General features: G+C 43.8%; 1 protein-coding gene across 2 annotated transcripts in view; it reads right to left on the reverse strand.

Moving 5' to 3' along the window:
- The window catches only part of LOC110488196 (uncharacterized), a 36,227-nt gene that overhangs the window by 6,332 nt on the left and 9,212 nt on the right, over positions 1 to 20,683 (reverse strand). The window contains exons 4-20 of one of the 2 annotated variants that reach the window (XM_021560305.3): positions 17,808 to 17,937; positions 15,396 to 15,642; positions 14,973 to 15,122; positions 14,660 to 14,740; positions 9,871 to 9,888; positions 9,573 to 9,665; positions 9,343 to 9,378; positions 7,365 to 7,436; positions 7,083 to 7,127; positions 6,940 to 6,975; positions 6,757 to 6,780; positions 6,559 to 6,612; positions 6,109 to 6,180; positions 5,679 to 5,720; positions 3,139 to 3,195; positions 1,273 to 1,326; positions 1,066 to 1,119 (exon numbers count right to left, since the gene is read on the reverse strand). In XM_021560305.3, the coding sequence (XP_021415980.1) occupies positions 1,066 to 1,119; positions 1,273 to 1,326; positions 3,139 to 3,195; positions 5,679 to 5,720; positions 6,109 to 6,180; positions 6,559 to 6,612; positions 6,757 to 6,780; positions 6,940 to 6,975; positions 7,083 to 7,127; positions 7,365 to 7,436; positions 9,343 to 9,378; positions 9,573 to 9,665; positions 9,871 to 9,888; positions 14,660 to 14,740; positions 14,973 to 15,122; positions 15,396 to 15,642; positions 17,808 to 17,937 (1,265 nt within the window). The remainder of the gene's footprint in view (positions 1 to 1,065; positions 1,120 to 1,272; positions 1,327 to 3,138; positions 3,196 to 5,678; positions 5,721 to 6,108; positions 6,181 to 6,558; positions 6,613 to 6,756; positions 6,781 to 6,939; positions 6,976 to 7,082; positions 7,128 to 7,364; positions 7,437 to 9,342; positions 9,379 to 9,572; positions 9,666 to 9,870; positions 9,889 to 14,659; positions 14,741 to 14,972; positions 15,123 to 15,395; positions 15,643 to 17,807; positions 17,938 to 20,683) is intronic. The other variant, XM_021560306.3, reaches the window with a different exon arrangement.

The raw sequence follows: 20,683 nt of genomic DNA on the forward strand, positions 1-20,683 counted from the left end.
CTTCCTGACTGATGTCTTGAGATGTTGCTTCAATATATCCCCATAATGTTCCTACCTCATGATGCCATCTATTTTGTGAAGTGCACCAGTCCTTCCTGCAGCAAAGCACACCCACAACATGATGCTGCCACCCCCGTGCTTCACGGTTGGGATGGTGTTCTTCGCCTTGCAAGCATCCCCCTTTTTCCTCCAAATATAACGATGGTCATTATGGCCAAACAGTTCTATTTTTGTTTCATCAGACCAGAGGACATTTCTCCAAAATGTACAATATTTGTCCCCATGTGCAGTTGCAAATCGTAGTCTGGCTTTTTTATGGCGGTTTTAGGGGCAGTGGCTTCTTCCTTGCTGAGCTGCCTTTCAGGTTATGTCGATATAGGACCTGTTTTACTGTGGATATAGATCATTTTGTACCTGTTTCCTCCAGCATCTTCACAAGGTCTTTTGCTGTTGTTCTGGGATTGATTTGCACTTTTCGCACCAAAGTAATTAATCTCCTTCCTGAGCGGTATGACGGCTGCATGGTCCCATGGTGTTTATACTTGCATACTATTGTTTATTCAGATGAACGTGGTACCTTCAGGCATTTGGAAATTGCTTCCAAGGATTAACCAGACTTGTGGAGGTGTACCATTTTTTTTCTGAGGCCTTGTCTGATTTCTTTTGATTTTCTCATGATGTCAAGCAAAGAGGCACTGAGTTTGAAGGTAGGCCTTGAAATACATCCACAAGAACACCTCCAAATGACTCAAATGATGTCAATTAGCCTTTCAGAAGCTTCTAAAGACATGACATAATTTTCATAAATTTTCCGAGCTGTTTAAAGGCACAGTGAACATAGTTTATGTAAACTTCTGACCCACTGGAATTATGATACAGTGAATTATAAATTAAATAATCTGCCTATAAACAATTGTTGGAAAAATTACTTGTGTCATGTACAAAGTAGATGTCCTAACCGACTTGCCAAAACTATAGTTTGTTGACAAGAAATTTGTGGAGTGGTTAAAAAAATAGTTTTAATGACTCCAAACTTAGTGTATGTAAACTAAGTACGGTTCTTACATCATCTCCCATCTTGCCAGTTAGGCCCTGCACCCCAGATGGTCCTGGCTCACCCTGTGGATTAGCAACATAGGAAGAGCACAAATACTCACATGTAGCGATTTGTATGCTTGCATAATCATCCTAACCACCCAATGTCCTGTACTTAAGCACATTGTCAAACATCAAACGTCTCCACTAAACATGAGAATTGATTGCTTGTCATACCTTTTGTCCAGCTTCCCCTGCAGCTCCATCATCACCTGGTAATCCCTTGTGCCCCTAGAGAAGACATAGCAATCCAGTTTAGACTGAATGTCAACAAACTACTATCAGACGCTCTTACCATCGGTAGTTCACACGCTGAGTTTCCTCCTAAAATGTAAAGCACTTTGAGCATCTGGAAAAGCCCTACAGTACATCAATCCATTCAATTATTAGATACTGGTATCTGAGAGAAAACCAGTGACCACAATGGTGTAAATGATGATAAGGGCTCTGTTGCTCCAAGCCAGGTACAGTGCCTTGCAAAAGTTTTCATCCCCCTTGGCGTTTTTCCTATTTTGTTGTATTACAACTTGTAATTTAAACTGATTTTTATTTGGATTTCATGTAATGGACATACACAAAATAGTCCAAATTGGTGAAGTGAAATGAAAAAAAGAACTTGTTCAAAACAATTCTAAAAAAAAAAAAAAAAAAACAGAAAAGCCCCTAAATAAGATCTGGTGCAACCAATTACATTTAGAAGTCACATAATTAGTTAAATAAAGTCCACCTGTGTGCAATCTAAGTTTCACATGATCTCAGTATATATACACCTGTTCTGAAAGGCCCCAGAGTCTGCAACACCACTAAGCATGGGGCAGCGCCAAGTAAGCGGCACCATGAAGACCAACAGGTCAGGGACAAAGTTGTGGAGAAGTACAGATCAGGGTTGGGTTATAAAAAAATATCAGAAACGTTGAACATCCCACGGAGCGTCACTCATGATAAAAAAAAATGGAAAGAATATGGCACCACAACAAACCTGCCAAGAGAGGGCCACCAAGACTCACACACCAAGCAAGGAGGGCATTAATCTAAGAGGCAACAAAGAGACCAAAGATAACCCTGAAGGAGCTGCAAAGCTCCACAGCGGAGATTGGAGTATCTGTCCATAGGACCACTTTAAGTCGTCCACACCACAGATATGGGCTTTACGGAAGAGTGGCCAGAAAAAACCCATTGCTTATAGAAAAAAATAAGCAACCACGTTCGGTGTTTGCCAAAAGGCATGTGGGAGACTCCCCAAACATATGAAAGAAGGTACTCTGGTCAGATGAGACTAAAATTGAGCTTTTTGGCCGTCAAGGAAAACGCTATGTCTGGCACAAACCCAACCCCTCTCATCACCCCGAGAATACCATCCCCACAGTGAAGCATGGGTGTGGCAGCATCATGGTGTGGGGATGTTTTCATCGGCAGGGACTGGGAAACTGGTCAGAATTGAAGGAATGATGGATGGTGCTAAATACAGGGACTTTCTTGAGGGATACCTGTTTCAGTCTTCCAGAGATTGGGACGGAGGTTCACCTTCCAGCAGGACAATGACCCTAAGCATACTGCTAAAGAAACTCTCGAGTGGTTTAAGGGGAAATATTTAAAAGTATTGAAATGGCCTAGTCAAAGCCCAGACCTCAATCCAATTGAGAATCAGTGGTATGACTTAAAGATTGCTGTACACCAGCGGAACCCATCCAACTTGATGGAGCTGGAGCAGTTTTGCCTTGAAGAATAGGCAAAAACCCCAGTGGCTAGATGTGCAAGCTTAAGGACACATACCCCAAGAGACTTGCAGCTGTAATTGAATAGTTATGCATGCTCAAGTTTTCAACTTTTTTTTGTCTTATTTCTTGTTTGTTTCACAATTAAAAACATTTTGCATCTTTAAAGTGTTAGGCATGTTGTGTAAATCAAATGATACAACCCCCCCAAAAATCGATTTAAATTCCAGGTTGTAAGGCAACAAAATAGGAAAAATGCCAAGGGGGGTGAATACTTTCACAAGCCACTGTATGTACTCACTCAGTTTCTGTCATTAAGATTCCTCACCTTTATCCCTGGTAGCCCTGGGCTTCCCTGTGGTCCAGCTGGACAGGCAGCAGGGCACTGCAAACAGACAGACACAGACATTACATTATCACTACACCTGCAAGGGGCTCAACTCCTATTCGATAGCTACTAACCGAAGAACACCTAAGCTACCAATTTTCCACATGCAGGTTTGTCAGAATTAAATGACAGCAACAACAGTTTATAAAAGACGTGTGAATTAAGCTGAAGTGTAGTTATTGCAGCAACATTAGGCTCTGAAGCACTTAGTCCAGGGCTCTCCAACCCTGTCCACGGAGAGCTACCGTCCTGTAGGTTTCCACTCCAACTCTACTCTAGCACACCTGATTATAATAATTAGCTGGTTGATTAAACTGAGCCAAGTTAGTTATAAATAGGGGTTGGAGCAAAAACTTACAGAAGGGTAGCTCTCCAGGAACAGGGTTGGAGACCCCTGACCTAGCAGACCCTGTGAAAGATGGTTTCCCCTGTGAAAGATGGTTTAACCCTGTGAAAGATGGTTTACCCCTGTGAAAGATGGTTTAACCCTGTGAAAAATTGCTTATTTTTTAATTTATCTTTTATTTCACCTTTATTTAACCAGGTAAGCCAGTTGAGAACAAGTTCTAATATACAACTGCGACCTGGCCAAGATAAAGCAAAGCAGTGTGACAAAAACAACAACACAGAGTTACACATGGGATAAACAAACGTACAGTCAATAACACAATAGAAAAATCTGTATACAGTGTGTGCAAATGAAGTAAGGAGGAAAGGTAAGAAATATGCCATAGTGGCGAAGTTATTACAATTTAGCAATTAACACTGGAGTGATAGACGTGCAGATGATGTGCAAGTAGAAATACTGGTGTGCAAAAGAGCAGAAAAACAAAATCAAATATGGGGATGAGGTAGGTAGTTAGTTGGATGGATGGGCTATTTACAGATGGGCTGTGTACAGCTGCAGCGATCGGTAAGCTGCTCTGACAGCTGATGCTTAAAGTTAGTGAGGGAGATATAAGTCTCCAACTTCAGTGATTTTTGCAATTCATTCCAGTCATTGGCAGCAGAGAACTGGAAGGAGACATAGCAAAGACTTATAGATGACCTGGAGCGAGTGGGTTTGGCGATGAATATGTAGCGAGGACCAGCCAACGAGAGCATACAGGTCGCAGTGGTGGGTGGTATATGGGGCTTTGGTGACAAAGCGGATGGCACTGTGAAAGACTGCATCCTATTTGCTGAGTAGAGTGTTGGAGACTATTTTGTAAATGACATCGCCGAAGTCAAGGATCGGTAGGATAGTCCGTTTTACGAGGGTATGTTTGGCAGCATAAGTGAAGGAGGCTTTGTTGCGAAATAGGAAGCCGATTCTAGATTTAATTTTGGATTGGAGATGCTTAATATGAGTCTGGAAGGAGAGTTTACAGTCTAGCCAGACACCTAGGTATTTGTAGTTGTCCACATATTCTAAGTCAGAACCGTCCAGAGTAGTGATGCTAGTCAGGCGGGCAGGTGCGGGCAGAGATCGGTTGAAGTGCATGCATTTGGTTTTACTAGCATTTAAGAGCAGTTGGAGGCCACGGAAAGAGTGTTGTATGGCATTGAAGCTCTTTTGGAGGTTTGTTAACACAGTGTCCAAAGAAGGGCCAGATGTATACAGAATGGTGTCGTCTGCGTAGAGGTGGATCAAAGCATCACACACAGAAAGAGCGACATCATTGATATGTACAGAGAAAAGAGCCGGCCCGTGAATTGAACCTTGTGGCACTCCCATAGAGACAGTCAGAGGTCCGGACAACAGGCCCTCCGATTTGACACACTGAACTCTATCTGCGAAGTAGTTGGTGAACCAGGCTGAGGCAGTCATTAGAGAAACCAAGGCTGTTGAGTCTGCCGATAAGAATACAGTGTTGACAGAGTCGAAAGCCTTGGCCAGGTCGATGAAGACGGCTGAACAGTACTGTCTTTTATTGATGGCGGTTATGATATTGTTTAGGACCTTGAGCGTGGCTGAGGTGCACCCGTGACCAGCTCGGAAACCGGATTGCATAGTGGATAAGGTACGGTGGGATCCAAAATGGTCGGTGATCTGTTTGTTCACTTAGCTTTCAAAGACTTTAGAAAGGCAGGGAAGGATGGATATAGGTCTATAACAGTTTGGGTCTAGAGTGTCACCCCCTTTGAAGAGGGCCGCTTTCCAATCTTTAGGAATCTCAGTGAAAGATAGTGTAACCCTCTGAAAGATGATTTACAGTAACCCTGTGAAAGATGGTTTAACCATGTGAAAGATGATTTACAGTAACCCTGTCTGTGCAAGTTGGTTTAACCATGTGAAAGATGATTTACAGTAACCCTGTGCAAGATGTTTTAACCATGTGAAAGATGATCTACAGTAACCCTGTGCAAGATGTTTTAACCATGTGAAAGATGATTTACAGTAACCCTGTGCAAGATGTTTTAACCATGTGAAAGATGATTTACAGTAACACTGTGCAAGATGTTTTAACCATGTGAAAGATGGTAAAAAAGAGACTCACATCTTCCCCACTCCCCTCAGCTTTGCCAGCCCCAGGTGGTCCCTAAAACACAGCAGAGTGAGTGACAGAGGTAAAACAGCACATATCTCTATGGAGTGACGTCTCAAACACAGTGTAGATGTCCACAGACAGTACAGCAAAGATCTCCAGTGTTCGAGGCTGTGCAATCAGTGTCAAGTAATGCAGGAGTGATACTGATTATCACTCTACATCAGGGTTAAGACGTCAGTATAATATTTGGATAGATTTCTTATGACAATATGGATTAAAAAAAGACTTAGGTTAATGGGAAAGACCAAAGAGACAAAGCTACATCTGAAACCTCAACAGATAGAAACATAGGTCAGACTCAATTCACATGATGATACAGATGTTAAATTCACTTATTTCAGGTTAGATCCATAAGTAAGAGGTTAGCATCAGTACATACCACAGGTCCAGGTGGTCCTGGTAGACCAGGGGGACCAGGGAGACCCAGACCCCCTCTAGGCCCAGGGGCACCCTGATAACAATAGATCATTGCATTTAGAGCTCAAACACCTGAAATGTCCTTCTAGACAAAAATCTCATATATATTAGTAACAAAATTGTCCACAGGATATACTATAAAGGGCCAATGAAACAGTACAGAAGGCAGCACTTTATGCTAAAATGTTTATTCTATTCTACTGAGCCATTTACTTTATGTTCATATTCTTATATTTTATTATTTCTTATTGTCAAAAATCTTGCACATATTGTATTGTTGTATTGTCAAATCCTGTACATATGACTAAGAAAACTTGAAACATATCCTGTATGTTTTTATTGCTGGATGTGTTCTTGTTAACCAGTCATATACTGTAGTTATGTAGGATGTGATCCTCATTTGAACACTGACCTCAGGCCCAATGTTCCCCTCGTCTCCTGGAGTTCCTGCTTTCCCAGGTGGGCCCTGTAGGGAGCGACATACACAAGTTATACAATTATTCTATAGCCCCTAAGTAGGGCTCGATTAAACTACTGTATGCTGTCTTAATGCCATTTAGAACATGGGGTGAAGTTTCTCTAAAGATGTTGAAGAGTTTGTAGTACATACGGGAGGTCCAGCTGTCTCAGGTCCCTGGGAAATAAGAGAAAACGCTATCAGACAAATCATAATTATTTAGCTATAGAAATGAAGTGGTCTGACATGTTCCATGGCTTCATGGCTATACATGTCAGCAAAATGTTTCCATTAATATCTGACGATCTAAAGATGACAAAGATAGTGGATACTTACGGGAGAGCCTGCTGGCCCAGGAAAACCTTGAAGTCCCTGTTATTAGACACAGAGCAGTCAGATATTAGTTAACATTGTCCCTGCTGTTACAGTTATTAGGAAGACAGTTTCTTTAGTAGGTTCTGGTAAGAAAAAAAACTCACTCTCTCACCCACAGGTCCTCTTGGGCCCATTGAACCAGGTATCCCCTTCATTAAAAAGAGAGGAAATCCTTGATTCACACACAATCTACAAACTAAAACATTCTCTCGCCACCAGCTGGAATTCTAATAATATCAGTTGAGTGGTGGATAGCTGCTGTTAACGGTTCAATGAATAAGGTGATAGAGAACAACCCTGTCTTGCTCAACAAGACAAAATAGAGGTTGAGTGTGTAACAAGAGGTGTGTGTTGGGTGTGGTACAGTAGTAGGTAGTGATGCTTACAGCAGCTCCTGGTAGGCCAGGCATGCCTCTGTGTCCAGGAAGACCGATCTCCCCCTGTTCCCCTTTGGCCCCCTGAGAAACAGACAGAACCGGCAGCTGAGTTACAGACACAACCGGCATATGAGTTACAGACACAACCGACAGCTGAGTTACAGACACAACAGACAGCCTAGTAACAGATACAACAAACAGCCTAGTAACAGACACAACTGACAGCCTAGTAACAGATAGAACACACAGCCTAGTAACAGATACAACACACAACCTAGTAACAGATACAACACACAGCCTAGTAACAGATACAACACACAGCCTAGTAACATATACAACACACAGCCTAGTAAAAGATACAACACACAGCCTAGTAACAGACACAACAGACAGCTGAGTAACAGATACAACACACAGCCTAGTAACAGATTTAACAGACAGCCTAGTAACAGATACAACACACAGCCTAGTAACAGACACAACAGACAGCTGAGTAACAGATTTAACTGACAGCCTAGTTACAGATACAACAGACAGCCTGGTAACAGATACAACACACAGCCTAGTAACAGACACAACAGCCAACTGAGTTACAGACACGACAGACAGCCTAGTAACAGACACAACAGACAGCTTAGTAACAGATATAACACACAGCCTAGTAACAGATACAACACACAGCCTAGTAACAGATACAACACACAGCCTAGTAACAGATACAACACACAGCCTAGTAACAGACACAACAGACAGCTGAGTAACAGATTTAACTGACAGCCTAGTAACAGATACAGCACACAGCCTAGTAACAGACACAACAGACAGCTGAGTAACATATTTAACTGACAGCCTAGTAACAGATACAACACACACCCATCCTCGGACGGGGCCACAGTGTCTCCTGACCCCTCCTGTCTCAGCCTCCAGTATTTATGCTGCAGTAGTTTATGTGTCGGGGGGCTAGGGTCAGTTTGTTATATCTGGAGTACTTCTCCTGTCCTATTCGGTGTCCTGTGTGAATTTAAGTGTGCTCTCTCTAATTCTCTCTTTCTCTCTTTCTTTCTCTCTCTCGGAGAACCTGAGCCCTAGGACCATGCCTCAGGACTACCTGACATGATGACTCCTTGCTGTCCCCAGTCCACCTGGCCTTGCTGCTGCTCCAGTTTCAACTGTTCTGCCTTATTATTATTGGACCATGCTGGTCATTTATTTATTATGAACATTTGAACATCTTGGCCATGTTCTGTTATAATCTCCACCTGGCACAGCCAGAAGAGGACTGGCCACCCCACATAGCCTGGTTCCTCTCTAGGTTTCATCCTAGGTTTTGGCCTTTCTAGGGAGTTTTTCCTAGCCACCGTGCTTCTACACCTGCATTGCTTGCTGTTTGGGGTTTTAGGCTGGGTTTCTGTACAGCACATTGAGATATCAGCTGATGTACGAAGGGCTATATAAATACATTTGATTTGATTTGATTTGACAGCCTAGTAACATACACAACAGACAGCTTAGTAACAGATACAGCACACAGCCTAGTAACAGACACAACAGACAGTTGAGTAACAGATTTAACTGACAGCCTAGTAACAGACACAACAGACAGCTGAGTTACAGATACAACAGACAGCCTAGTTACAGACATAACCACAGCCATATAGAGCAGACACAACCACAGCTAAGTATGGCTCGGTACACAAAAAAATCTGACAAACACCTTTATCATCTGTCTGCATCGCTCACCGCTGTTGCTAAGATACACTGTGGCAGTGCCAGTCAGTGTTTAATCAATGAAAGATGTGCAATTCTCATCAGGACAGAGAGAGAGAGAGAGAGATAAGAGGCAGGCAAGGTGGAGGAGAGAACACTGATCTATTTTTGCAGCTAAATTGATTGTAAGTAATGAGGTTGAGCTACAGGATGGCAACAAAGAGTCAAATAAATACTTAGAGAATTAAACACATTTAATAATATGACATCTCGTACTTACAGAAGTTCCAGCACTGCCAGGTGAACCTGGAAGGCCCTGCAAGAAAAAAGGAAGACCGTTGTTATCCATTCTAGTCATTGAGAATAGAGAAATAAGAAAAGTGTGTACTGTCTGTCTAAGATATCTTACCAATTCACATAGTTTGAGGCAATATCCAGCATGGTTAATTACATAACGCTATGGTTAATTCTTCCTTCTACATGTAGTTTGGATGGGGTGGATAGACTTACATCTCTACCATCCCTGCCGTCCTCTCCATGTGGCCCCCGGGGCCCCTCAGGGCCGGTGGGACCGGGAGGGCCAGGGATAGGCTTGGGGTCAGGCTGGAGGGAGAAGAGACATCACAGTCGATGAGTACATGAGAAGGAGTGAAGGCCACTCTGAGGGGAGTGGAGAAGCTTCTTACTCCAGCCAGAGTTTGATTGTGTCACTAAAGTAACAAAGCATCAAGGCTATTAGGCAACAGAGCATTGAAGTAGATTATTTGCCCCAAAAAACACCAAGAAAAAAAGGAAGAAAGATAAATACCTCAGCATTGGCATACATCTGAAGAAGCAAGAGAAATAAGAAACATGTAGAGTTAGTGAAGTAGTCACACCACCTTCACCCAGAGTGTCAGAAGAAGCTAAAGCACCTGTCCAAAAGAAACCCTCAAAGCTAGAGGGAATAGACCATTGCCAAACTGATATTTGAATCATAAAGAAAGACAGGACTTTTTTCTGCAGTCTACGGGACAATGGGACTCTACCCACTCATGACAGCATGTATTCTAATATACAATTCTGACCTGAGGAGTCAGACTTTAATATGCTGACAAAATGGGGCTGAATTGAGAGTGAGAGCCAGCAGTATTCTCTCTGTGTGGAGGTAAGTGCTTATTTGACATACAGTACCAGTCCAAAGTTTGGAAACACCTACTCATTCAAGAGTTTTTCTTCATTTTTACTATTTTCTACATTGTAGAAAAATTGTAAAGAAATAAAAAACGATGAAATAAAACATTTGGAATCATGTAGTAACCAAAAAAGTGTTAAACATATGAAATGTATATTTTAGATTCTTCAAAGTAGCCACCCTTTGCCTCGATGACAGCTTTGCACACTCTTGGCATTCTCTCAACCAGCTTTACCTGGAATACTTTTCCAACAGTCTTGAAGGAGTTCCAGCACATGCTGATCACTTGTTGGCTGCTTTTCCTTCACTCTGTGGTCCAACTCATCACAAACCATCTCAATTGGGTTGAGGTCTGCTGATTGTGGAGGCCAGGTCATCTGATGCAACAACATCACTCTCCTTCTTAGTCAAACAGCCTGGATGTGTATTCTGGGTCATTGTCCTGTTAAAAAAACAAATTATAGTCCCAGAAAGCTCAAACCAGATGGGATGGTGTATCACTGCAGAATGCTTGAATTCTAAAGAAATCACAGACAGTGTCACCAGCAAAGCCCCCCACACCATCACACCTCCTCCTCCATGCTTCACGGTGGGAACCACACATACGGAGATCCTCCGTTCACCTACTCTGCGTCTCACAAAGACATGGCGGTTGGAACCAGAAATCTGAAATTTGGACAGATTTCCACCGGTCTAATGTCCATTGCTTATGTTTCCTGGCCCCAGCAAGTCTCTTCTTCTTATTGGTGTCCTTTAGTAGTGGTTTCTTTGCAGCAATTAGACCATGAAGACCTGATTGACGCAGTTGATGTTGAGATGTGTATGTTACTTGAACTCTGAGGCTAGTAACTCTAATGAACTTGTCTTCTGCAGCAGAGGTAACTCTGGGTCTTCCTTTCCTGTGGTGGTCTGAAGACAGCCAGTTTCATCATAGCCCTTGATGGTATTTGTGACTGCACTTGAAGAAATGTACAAAATTCTAGACATTTTCTGGATTGACTGACCTTCATGTCTTAAAGTAATGATGGACTGACATTTCTCTTTGCTTATTTGAGCTTTCTTGCCATAATAGTGACTTGGTCTTTTACGAAATAGGGCTATTTTCTGTAAACCAACCCTACCTTGTCACAAGATGCCGCCGGAGAATAAGGTAAGACGTTTTATGTGCCCCCGGCGATTGTAACTTATTGTTTACAATTATTTTGTACAAAATGTTACATTATGACCAAAAATACGATGTACGGGCAGGATAGAACAGCGGCGTCTGGTAAGACAAGTGGTGGCGGTACATGCATTTTTGTAAACAACAGCCGGTGCACAATATCTAAGGAAGTCTAGAGATACTGCTCGACTGAAGTAGAGTACCTCATGACAAGCTGTAGACCACACTACCTACCGAGAGAGTTTTCATCTGTATTCTTTGTAGCTGTTTACATACCACCACAGTCAGAGGCTGGCACTAAGACAGCATTGAATGAGCTGCATTCCGCCATGAGCCATCAAGAAAACGCTCACCTAGAGGCTGCACTCCTAGTAGCCCGGGTACTTTAATGCAGGAAATCTTAAATCCGTTTAACCAAATTTATATCAGCATGTTAAATGTGCAACCATAGGAAAAATAACTCTGAACCACCTATACTCCACACACAGCGATGCAAACAAAACTCTCCCTCGCCCTCCATTTGGCAAATCTGACCATAATTCTAACCTCATGATTCCTGCTTACAAGCAAAAATTAAAGCAGGAAGCACCAGTGACTAGATCAACAAAAAATGGTCAAAGGAAGCAGATGCTAAGCTACAGGACTGTTTTGCTAGCACAGACTGGAATATGTTCCGGGATTCCTCCGATGGTATAGAGGAGTACACCACATCGGTCATTGGCTTCATCACCACAGTGACGACGACGTCGTCGATGCACTTAGTGATAAAGCCAATTGTTGTACATACCCCAACCAGAAGCCATGGATTACAGGCATCATCCACACTGAGCTAAAAGCTAGAGCTGTCGCTTTCAAGGAGCCCTCCGACAAACCATTAAACAGGCAAAGCGTTAATACAGGTCTAAGATCGAGTCGTACTCCACTGGCTCTGATGCTAGTCGGATGTGACAGGGCATGCTGCAAACCATTACAGACTACAAAGGGAAGCATAGCCGAGAGCTGCCCAGTGATACGAGCCTACCAGACGAGCTAAACTACTTCTATGCTTGCTTCGAGGCAAATAAAACTGAAACATGCTGTTCCTGGAAGACTGCCGATGTGAGTAAGACCTTTAAACAGGTCAACATTCACAAGGCCTCAGGGCCAGATGGAGTACCAGGATGTGTACTGCGGGCATGCGCTGACCAAATGGCAAGTGTCTTCACTGACATTTTCAACCTCTCCCGATCCGAGTCTGTAATACCAACATGTTTCAAGCAGACCACCATAGTCCCTGTGCCCAAGAACACTGAGGTAACCTGCTTAAATGACTACCGACCCCTAGCACTCACGTCTGTAGCCATATGAAGTGCTTTGAAAGACTGGTCATGGCTCACATCAACACCATTATCCCAGAAATGTGCATACCACACCAACAGAACCACAGATGACGCAATCTCTATTGCACTTCACACTGCTCTTTCACACCTGGACAAAAGGAACACCTATGTGAGAATGCTATTCATTGACTACAGCTCAGCGTTCAACACCATAATGCCCTCAAAGCTCATCACTAAGCTAAGGACCCTTTGACTAAACCTCCCTCTGCAACTGGATCCTGGACTTCCTGACGGGCTGCACCCAGGTGGTAAGGGTAGGTAACAACACATCTTCAACGCTTATCCCCTCAGGGGTGCGTGCTCAGTCCCCTCCTGTACTCCCTGTTCACTCATGACTGCACAGCCAGGCACGACTACAACACCATCATTAAATTTGCCGATGACACAACAGTGGTAGGCCTGATCACTGACAACGATGAGACAGCCTATAGGGAGGAGGTCAGAGACCTGGCCGTGTGTTGCCAGGACAACAACCTCTCCCTCAATGTGATCAAGACAAAGGAGATGATTGTGGACTACAGGAAAAAGAGGACCAAGCACGCCCCCATTCTCATCGACGGGGCTGTAGTGGAGCAGGTTGAGAGCTTCAAGTTCCTTTGTGTCCACATCACCAACAAACTATCATGATCCAAGCACACCAAGACAGTCGTGAAGAGGGCACAACAAAACCTATTCCCCCTCAGGAGACTGAGAAGATTTGTCATGGGTCCTCAGATCCTCAAAAGGTTCTAAAGCTGCACCATCGAGAGCAAAAGGTTCTAAGTTGCCATACCAGGCAGTGGTTATATCACTGCCTGGTATGGCAACTGCTCGGCCTCCGACTGCAAGGCACTACAAAGGGTAGTGCAAACGACCCAGTACATCACTGGGGCCAAGCTTCCTGCCATCCAGGACCTCTATAGCAGGTGGTGTCAGAGGAAGGCCCTAAAAATTGTCAAAGACTCCAGCCACCCTAGTCATAGACTGTTCTCTCTGCCACCGCACAGCAAGCGGTGGCAGCTTCTACCCCCAAGGCATAAGACTCCTGAACATCTAGTCAAATGGCTAACCAGACTATTTGTAGTGCCCCCCCACCCCCTCTTTACACCATTGCTACTCTCTGTTGTCATCTATGCATAGTCACTTTCAGTAACTCTACCTACATGTACTATTACCTCAACTAACCGGTGCCCCCGCAAATTGACTCTGCATCGTTACCCCCCTGTATATAGTCTCGCTATTGCTATTTTACTGCTGCTCTTTAATTACTTGTTACTTTTATCTCTTATTCTTATTTGTATTTTTTGACAACAACTGCATTGTTGGTTAGGGGCTCGTAAGTAAGCATTTCACTGTAAGGTGAATCTGTTGTATTCGGCGCATGTGACGGATACAATTTGATTTGATTTGATTGGCTCAAACGCATTCAGAAGGAAAACAATTCCACAAATGAACTTTTAACAAGGCACACTTGTTAATTGAAATGCATTCCAGGTGACTACCTCATGAAGCTGGTTGAGAGAATGCCAAGAGTGTGCAAAGCTGTCATCAAGGCAAAGGGTGGCTATTTTGAAGAATCTCACTTTTTTGGTTACTACATGATTCCATATGTGTTATTTCATAGTTTTGATGTGTTTACTATTTTCTATTTATTCTACAATGTAGAAAATAGTAAAAAATTAAGAAAAACCCTGGAATGAGTAGGTGTGTCCAAACTTTGACTTGTACTGTATGTATTGTAATCATGGCACTCCTACAGTAGTATAACAGGCCATCCTATCTCCTCACATTTTGGCAAGTGCAGATTCACAGAAGCCAGTTAGTGAAATCTATGTTACTGGTCGATATGAATCAAAACCCAAAGCAAGTAAAGACCAGGTGGAGACAAGTTTGTTGTTGTTACCTCTGTGATAGGCAACTCCTGGCAGTTCTCTCTATTGGCTCTCTTTGGGTCGCAATGGATCAACATCCACTGAAGTTCAAACTAGAAAGAGACAGTGGCATGATATTGATCATATGACATGACTCATATGATAACGCTTACTGTATAACAACGCACCACTGAGGAACCAACACCTTCTCAGCCTTAGCCTGATCCCAGATCGTATGTGCTGTCTTACCAACTCCAACTCTTATTGTCATGCCAAACAACGACCATAAGAGTTGGCAATACAGCACAACCAGATCTGGGGCCAGGCTATCCTTGCCCTGCTCACCACAACAGAAGCATCAGCGTCAGTATCCAGCCTCCCAATAAGCGTATCTCCCTCTGTGTTGACGGGGCCTTTCCCCTTGATGGGCTTCTTGTCCACGGCCTGACAGTCCACATACAGGGTGACCTGGTCTCTCTCCACCCCAATCATCACCTGTAAGGATATGCTATAGGGTTACTGTTGTTGATCCTCAGGGGCCACCGTAATGTTAATGAGTGATCAGTTATCACTAATTACATTGTACCAGGAGTAGAGTTGCACAATTTCCAGTAACTTTATCAAAATTCCTAGGCTTTCCAGGATTTCCAGCTTATTCCCTCTTGATTCCGGGATCTTCCATCCGAGATTTCTGGAAAGCCGAGGAGTTTTGGGATAGTTACTGTATTTTGCAACGCTAACCAGGAGTGCCATCACTCATTCCATCACCTTGTGCCACTTGGTGTTGAACAACACAGAGAGCCCTGGGAAGGTGACAGTCTGCAGGTTGCCATCCTGGCCCATCAGGAAGTACTCCAAGGCCTGCTGGTCTCCATTCAGCCTGAGCCCTGCCTGCTTCCAGCCGTCTTCATCCACCACCTGCCACACGTTCCACACCTTGTTCACCGTGTTCTTGATCATACGGAACGTGACCATGACGGAGTACTCGTCAGGGAAACCCCGGGGGAAATTGAGCCTGGGTGAAGAAGAACAGAAGATGAAGATGAAGATACAGATGGGTCGGAGAGGGAGGAGAGAAAAGGGTTCATACATGCCAGTCCAGTGAAGCCCCTGTGGAAGGTCATCCTCGGTGGGAGAGGGATGGATGGACAGAAGAAATGGTTCAAACTTATCTTTACAAAATCATAAAGAATGTAGTTCAGTTAGAGTCATAGAGAAGAGGGCACTGGGGGCGACACTTCGCAGTGGGTAAAAAAGAAGCTTTCCACCACATACACACAGCACACATTGGGTGGTTCGAGGATTTCAGATCTCTGATGGCGGCTAATGTCAAAGACACTCCATGATCACAAAGCAGAGGTAAAGCTGCTGCAGGCCACGTTTAAAAAGCATCACGCACAGCGGCTCAGTTCCCTTCCCACTCCTCACGCCCACGATAACATCATGAATGGGGACATCAATCAAACCCTAACACTTTTATGTTCAAAGCACTTCCATTCTCTTTCTCTCTCTATCCCTCCATCTCTCCCTGTCTCTAATGCATGATGCATGCATAACCCAACAGTTACAAATACTCCAAAGGAACAACGAGGCCCTTTATTTTTTACATCAAACCCTTTTGTTATAAACAGAAGCGGCGCCCCGGTGGCTCTGATCAACAGATCAATTAAGCAGTCGTCCCGTCTCCGTCTCTAACGCGTAAACTGCTCTCCAGTCTCCCCAGTCCTAAACCTCTAGGCTGGTATTCATAAAGAGCCTCAGGTGCTGATCTCAGATTAAGGCCCCTTCAGTCCATTCATTATCATCTAAAAGGTTAAACTGATCCTAGAGCAGCACTCCTACTTGTCGCTTTATGAATACGAGCCCTGGGGTTTTAACTAGCCAGGCCAAGGGCTCCATAGGTGGTGCCTTTATGGACGGGAGCTGCAGAGCTGCAGCCGGCTTGTAAATGGATCAAGGCAATAAAAAAGGAGTTTCCTGTAACCCAATAAAACAAATGAAGACCACTCTAACGTTCCTGCAGTGTGCCTATGTGTGTGTGTGTGTGTGTTTGTGTGTGTTGAATGCACCTTGGGAGAAAGTATCTCACAGCCTAGGCCAGAGTTTGATGCGTGTTGTGTTGCAGGCCTCTATCCCCTGCAGTGATAAGGACACAGGTATCGGAAATTAACCTTTCTGACGACAGACTTCAAAGCCCAGACAGACTGGCCACTGGACTCCGAGAGATAAATGTTTTTGTGATTAGTGTCCTGAGTGGCATGAGGCAGACTGGAAGATGTCAGTATGTTACATAACAGTTTATGTGATAACAGGACCAATACAGGTCATTGGCCAGACCAGCAGTGAAACACCAGAAGACAGCTTTAGTTATGTAAGAAGGTAACCACTTAACAACAACCTCTAGCCTACTAAGCAATATGAAAACAGTCTAAGTTGAAAATGGAAGATTGTGCACTGGTTTTCAAATATATTTTTTTACAGGGTAGAATACCAGGCTAGAGGATCCCCACATGTAAACAATCTAGCTGATCTAGGCAAGACACACACACACACAGACACACACACCCACACCCACACCCACACCCACACACACACACACACACACACACACACACACACACACACACACACACACACACACACACACACACACACACACATAGACACACACACACACACACAGTCTCTCTTCACACAGGAAGCTGCTCGGGCTGTCACCACCTGTCTCTTTTGATTTCCAGAATCCTTCATGAGCACAGACAGAAACAAGTGAATACAACTACAACTTATAATGCTGCATGATGAAATATGTCTCTATGTTTCTGGTACGAGATATTTAATGGTTACACGAGGTCTGGGTGGGTGGGGTCCACTGCTTTCCCCCCTCGTTGCAAAGAGATGCCAGATCAGTTCAGACATGCTGTTCTCTGTTTCACAGAGTGATAACACCTGTCTGAGACCTGCAATAATACAACACCTGCATCGACCCAGGGGAAAGTATTTATTATGTGTGCGTGTGTGTGTGAGTGTAGCGATTATGTGTGTGTTTCTGTTTCTGGTTTCTTCATTCTTTCTTCACCTGGTAGGTATTTGAAAGCTGACCTCTGCCATAATAATAAAACACCTGCAGCAAGCCTGGACAAGCTCCAATATCATGTTTCTTTTTCTGTCTTTCCTTACCTGGTAGGGATCTGGAAGTTGGCCTCCCTATCAAGGCGATATGCCACCTGGAGAGGAGTGGAGCCCTCCACCTTCCTCACCCCCTTCAGAGGAATAACATCCAGCTGGAACTGGGTGATCAGATCAAACCCTAAAAGAGAGGGAAACGGATTTTCAGATATCTCCTGTTCGTTCTGAATTACATGTTACAGTATTATTCATCTGGTGGGTCTAACTCTGAATGCTGATTGATTAAAAGCGCATTCCAGACTATGTCTATTCCACAAGTTACAATGTATGATGTTAAAATGCCTATTTAGTCTGTTCCATCTGACTGTGCAATCCACTGTCTCATTAGCCCAGCCATTCAATTTATAAACTATTAAAAAAAACATCTAGACATTATCTCGCATTTCTTTTAGACTAACATTTAGTTTTCAACAGTGGATATTTGTATAAACATTGATATCTGTCTCTCTGACATTTGCAACATTGTTTCAATATAAAAATGTGATCTCCAGCTGTCCTATAGTAATGAACGTGTTGGGAGTCGGGACGAGACAGGCAGGCAGCGTTTCTTAGCCAGTCGAAATCATGAATCAGCATCAATGTTTGGATATATACAAAGAACTGTTAATAGAAAACGGGTCAAATGAAACGAAGTGCAGGTAGTTTGCTGTCTTTCCAGCTTCAGTATGAAGTGATTGTGTAAATTGTGTTGTTGGCTGTCTCCTCTGAACAACAGTGTCCTGACAAGAAGGTACATTTTCTATGCCAGGTGAAATCATGCATCATTAGCTCATTGTTATGAATGTATCCAAATAAACGTCACTAGAAAACAGCTTAAACAAACGCAAATGCAGCTACTTTGCTAGCTAGCAAGCGATAAGAACGTTGCCAGCCAGTATGGCAATGGAATATTTAGAACGAACGACTGGGTCACGCCCATAGATACAGAACAAAAAAACTGAACGACTGGGTTGTGTCTCTGGCAACCGAACTGATAGAACGAAAAACCAGCTGAATTTGTGTCGGGACTATATCTAGTGGAAGGATGAAATAGTATGAATAAATTAATAAAAAATACTTTTTTAATTAAAAGATGTAAATCATTATTTGAATATGTTGGTAACCCGTTGTAAAAACGTGATAATACCCTCAAAGCAGGTGTTTGGAGGATATATTGGCACGACTTCGTCTAGGGCATGCCAATATATCCTCCAAACACCGGCTTCTCGGGCATTATCACTTAATTGTACGTATCCCTTGAATCGTTCTGGTGAATTATACTGCATGTCAGCAGTAGGAAAAAAATGCACATCTGATTGACAGGTACTGGTCTTTTTTGTATTTGACACACAGTCGTATAAAAGTGTAAGTGCATATTTCTGGATCAGTTTTGTAAAGTCAAATCAAATCGTATTTGTCACATGAACCGAATACAACAGGTGTAGACCTGGGGGGTAGTGTCTTGCGGTTGGAGGCCGAGCAGTTGCCATACCAGGCAGTGATGCAACCTGTCAGGATGCTCTCGATGGTGCAGCTGTAAAATCTTTTTGAAGATCTGAGGACCCATGCCAAATCTTTTCAGTCTCCTGAGGGGGAATTGTTTTTTTTGTGCCCTCTTCACAACTGTCTGTGTGCTTGGACCATGATAGTTTGTTGGTGATGTGGACGCCAAGGAACTTGAAGCTCTCAACCTGCTCCACTACAGCCCCGTCCATGAGAATGGGGGTGTGCTCGGTCCTCCTTTTCCTGGAGTCCACAATCATCTCCTTTGTCTTGATCACGTTGAGGGAGAGGTTGTTGTCCTTGCACCACACAATCAGGTTTCTGACCTCCCTATAGCCTGTCTCATCGTTGTCGGTGATCAGGCCTAACACTGTTGTGTCATCGGCAAATGTAATGATGGTGTTGGAGTTGTGCCTGGCTCTGCAGTCATGAGTGAACAGGGAGTACAGGAGGGGACTGAGCACGCACCACTGAGGGATCCCCGTATTGAGGATCAGCGTGGCAGATGTGTTGTTACCTACCCTTACCACCTGGGCGCGGTCCATCAGGAAGTCCAGGATCCAGTTGCAGAGGGATGTGTTTAGTCCCAGAGTCCTTAGTTTAGTGATGAGCTTTGAGGGCACTATGGTGTTGAAAGCTGAGCTGTAGTCATTGAATAGCATTCTCACATAGGTGTTCATTTTGTCCAGGTGTGAAAGGGCAGTGTGGAGTGCAATAGAGGTTGCATCATCTGTGGATCTGTTGGTGTGGTATGCAAATTGGAGTGGGTCTAGGGTTTCTGGGATAATGATGTTGATGTGAGCCATGACCAGCTTTTCAAAGCACTTCATGGCTACAGATATGAGTGCTACGGTTCTGTAGTCATTTAGGCAGGTTACCTTAGTGTTCTTGGGCACAGGGACTATGGTGGTCTGCTTGAAACATGTTGGTATTGGTACAGACTCAGACAGGGAGAGGTTGAAAATGTCAGTGAAGACACTTGCCAGTTGGTCAGCGCATGCTCAGAGTACACGTCCTGGTAATCCGTCTGGCCCTGAGGCCTTGTGAATGTTGACCTGTTTAAAGGTCTGACTCACATCGGCTGCGGAGTGCGTGATCACACAGTCGTCCAGAACAGCTGATGTCTCATGCATGTTTCAGTGTTACTTGCCTCGAAGCGAGCATAGAAGTTATTCAGCTCGTCTGGTAGGCTCGTGTCACTGGGCAGCTCTTGGCTGTGCTTCCCTTTGTAGTCTGTAATAGTTTGCAAGCCCTGCAACATCCGACTATTAACGGAGCCGGTGTAGTCCTGTAACGGATTCGATCTTAGTCCTGTATTGACGCTTTGCCTGTTTGATGGTTCGTCGGTGGGCTTAGCGCGATTTCTTATAAGCTTCCGAGTTAGA

The sequence above is a fragment of the Oncorhynchus mykiss genome, chromosome 30 (assembly GCF_057628025.1).
Source record: "Oncorhynchus mykiss isolate SJ-2025 chromosome 30, ASM5762802v1, whole genome shotgun sequence".
Classification (NCBI taxonomy): Eukaryota; Metazoa; Chordata; class Actinopteri; order Salmoniformes; family Salmonidae; genus Oncorhynchus; species Oncorhynchus mykiss.